General features: G+C 33.6%; 1 protein-coding gene across 1 annotated transcript; it reads left to right on the forward strand.

Moving 5' to 3' along the window:
* The first annotated feature begins 409 nt into the window (after positions 1 to 409).
* Positions 410 to 2,003, forward strand: LOC121731309. The gene is made up of 2 exons (XM_042120693.1): positions 410 to 690; positions 1,812 to 2,003. Exons 1-2 carry the CDS (start codon positions 528 to 530, stop codon positions 1,940 to 1,942), a joined length of 294 nt encoding a protein of 97 aa, XP_041976627.1. The 5' UTR covers positions 410 to 527; the 3' UTR covers positions 1,943 to 2,003.
* Positions 2,004 to 2,534: the final 531 nt, after the last annotated feature.

A 2,534-nucleotide genomic window follows, 5' to 3' on the forward strand; every position in this document is an offset into this window, starting at 1 on the left:
TGGTTCTTTGCCTATTATTTGCATGATTTAGTAGACCAGCCTGCCTAGCATACGCCAACGAGATATCTCACTCTCGAGATAATTAAATAAAAACAATGTCAAAATCTCGAAATTATCTCGACAAAACGATTTCGATGATAGATCTACGCGAGAAAAAAGTTTGTCATGCTAGGGTCAATAGAGATGAAGAGACAAACCATCAAACATCAAGAAAACATGTAGAGTGAGATATTATCTCATTGGCGTATGCTAGGCAGGCAGGTAGACCCACAGCCTAAAAAAACATTCGCAAAATTGCGTGAACCGTGGAGTTCTAAGTAGGTCATTAGAGTTCCGATTAGTAGCATGAATCATGATTAATGCCTATTAGCATCCAATTACCAATACATAAGACGGTCGTCGACATATAAAAGCATTACGTGTCTGTTGGCCAACACGAGCGTCACTCGTCGCGATGACCTCTTGAAACCGCATCGTCATTTACCGTTTAAGTGTGCATTTGATTTAGTTCGGTCAATCTGTTCACAATGAACGGAACTATTTTCCTATTCCTCACTGGGCTGAGCGTCTGTTGCGTCCAGAACGCAGCGACGCTACCTAGAGACAGCTCCGTGGTTGTGACGGAGGCGATCACGCAGGCGGATTTTGAGTTCCACATAGACAAGGAACCAAAGGAAATTGAGAGATATGGTATGTTTTTTTTTTTTTTAATTTTTAAATCATAATAATATTAAAAATCCAATAACCTAGATTAATTTTACGCAAATAAAAAAATGAAAGTGTTAGGCAGGTGTTAGGTATGTTCTATTAAGTATGTTTTATTTCATAAATTGTTTTACTATCGAATTTAAGTATTGTCTAATGATTAATGAACTAATGAATCAAAATGGATAAAACTTATAAGTTTTTTTTATAAGTTATAAGTTTATAACTAATAACTAGCGGCCCGCCCGTATAAAAAAAGCCACTGAAAAATTATAAGTAAAATCGATAGCCTATCCTTCCCGTGGTCTACTTCTTATCTGTGTCAAATAACATAAAAATTTCTTCAGTAGATCGCGAGACAAACCCTTTCAAATGATTTCCTCCGTTTTTTCCACATTCTATTAGTCTTGGCGTGATAAAATATAGCCTATAGCCTTCCTCAATAAATGGGCTATGTAACACTGTAATAATTTTTCAAATCGGAAAAGTAGTTCCTGAGCTTAGCGCGTTAAAGTTTGCCCTTTTGAATAATTTTCCCTGTTTTTTTCCACATTTTCCTCTATTTCTTCGGTCCTATTAGTTTTAGCGTCATAAAATATAGCCTATAGCCTTCTTCGATAAATGGGCTATCTAACACAGAAAGAATCATCAAAATCCGTTGCGTAGTTTTAAAGATTAAAGGGAACAAAGGGACATGAGGCGACTTTGTTTTATAATATTATGTATAGATAGATATAAGATAATAATTATTCATATGATTATTTGTATCTACCTATTATATTATATTTGAACAAAAATTATACTTGTAATTAATATTATTAATTAATAATATTTGTTAATGAATCACATCGTTTATAATATTGAATCAAAGTGGCGATGCATTCTAAAATTACTTAGATATATTATTATTAGTTATAACCATCCAAAATTCCAAACTAATTTCAAAACGGCTTACGCGCTACTAGTTATATTCACTGACTACTGAGGTATAAATACTACGTAGTACTTATATCTCAGTGGTACTATATTACTTTTAATAATATTAACTGAAACTGTTACTACGAAGTTACACCAATAGGCAAAATGCATGTTTTTTTTTATTCCAGGACTGATCCAGCCGCATAGAGTAAAATGTGACTATGAGGAGGCTACCGAGGACGCCAGCTGCCAGAACCACTGCTTACCAAAAGGCTACTCGTACGGCATCTGCGTCAGTGGTACTTGCAGTTGTGTTTAGTGGTTTGAAAGTTAAAATATTTTTACATGAAGAGTTTTTTTAATAAATAATTTTGTTATTTGCGTAGGCTTTTCATTTCGTCATCCCTTTTGCTGCTGTCTATCTAGCCTGAATAAACGCTGTAGGTATAAGATATTATGTTCTTCTATAGATATTCTTTCTTTTGGGCTTATAGGACTAGATTATTTCTGTCTTTACTTTTTGTAATTAAAAGTTAATATTGTTTACCTACACATTATAGATTCTTGAGTTGAGAGTCGCCCACATTAGCATTTTAAGTGACACTGAAATGACTCTTGACCTCAGCATAAATTAAGTACTTACAGTTATGTATGTGTATGTAAAGATCTTAATTACTGTAAGCTGCAGTTACTATGTAATGAATACTATATAATATGTCTATATAATATGAAAAAATCGATGTGCAAAAAACGAATGCATTGCAGTGAAACTGAAGGCAAAATGGCAAAGCTTTCCCCCACATAGGTACCTAATACGTCGCGTCGTTGTGAATATAATATTTCCTACAATAGTGTAGGAATATATCCTATAATAGCTGGATATATAATATAATTTAATATACTGCAATGTT

Source organism: Aricia agestis, chromosome 1 (assembly GCF_905147365.1).
Source record: "Aricia agestis chromosome 1, ilAriAges1.1, whole genome shotgun sequence".
NCBI lineage: Eukaryota > Metazoa > Arthropoda > Insecta > Lepidoptera > Lycaenidae > Aricia > Aricia agestis.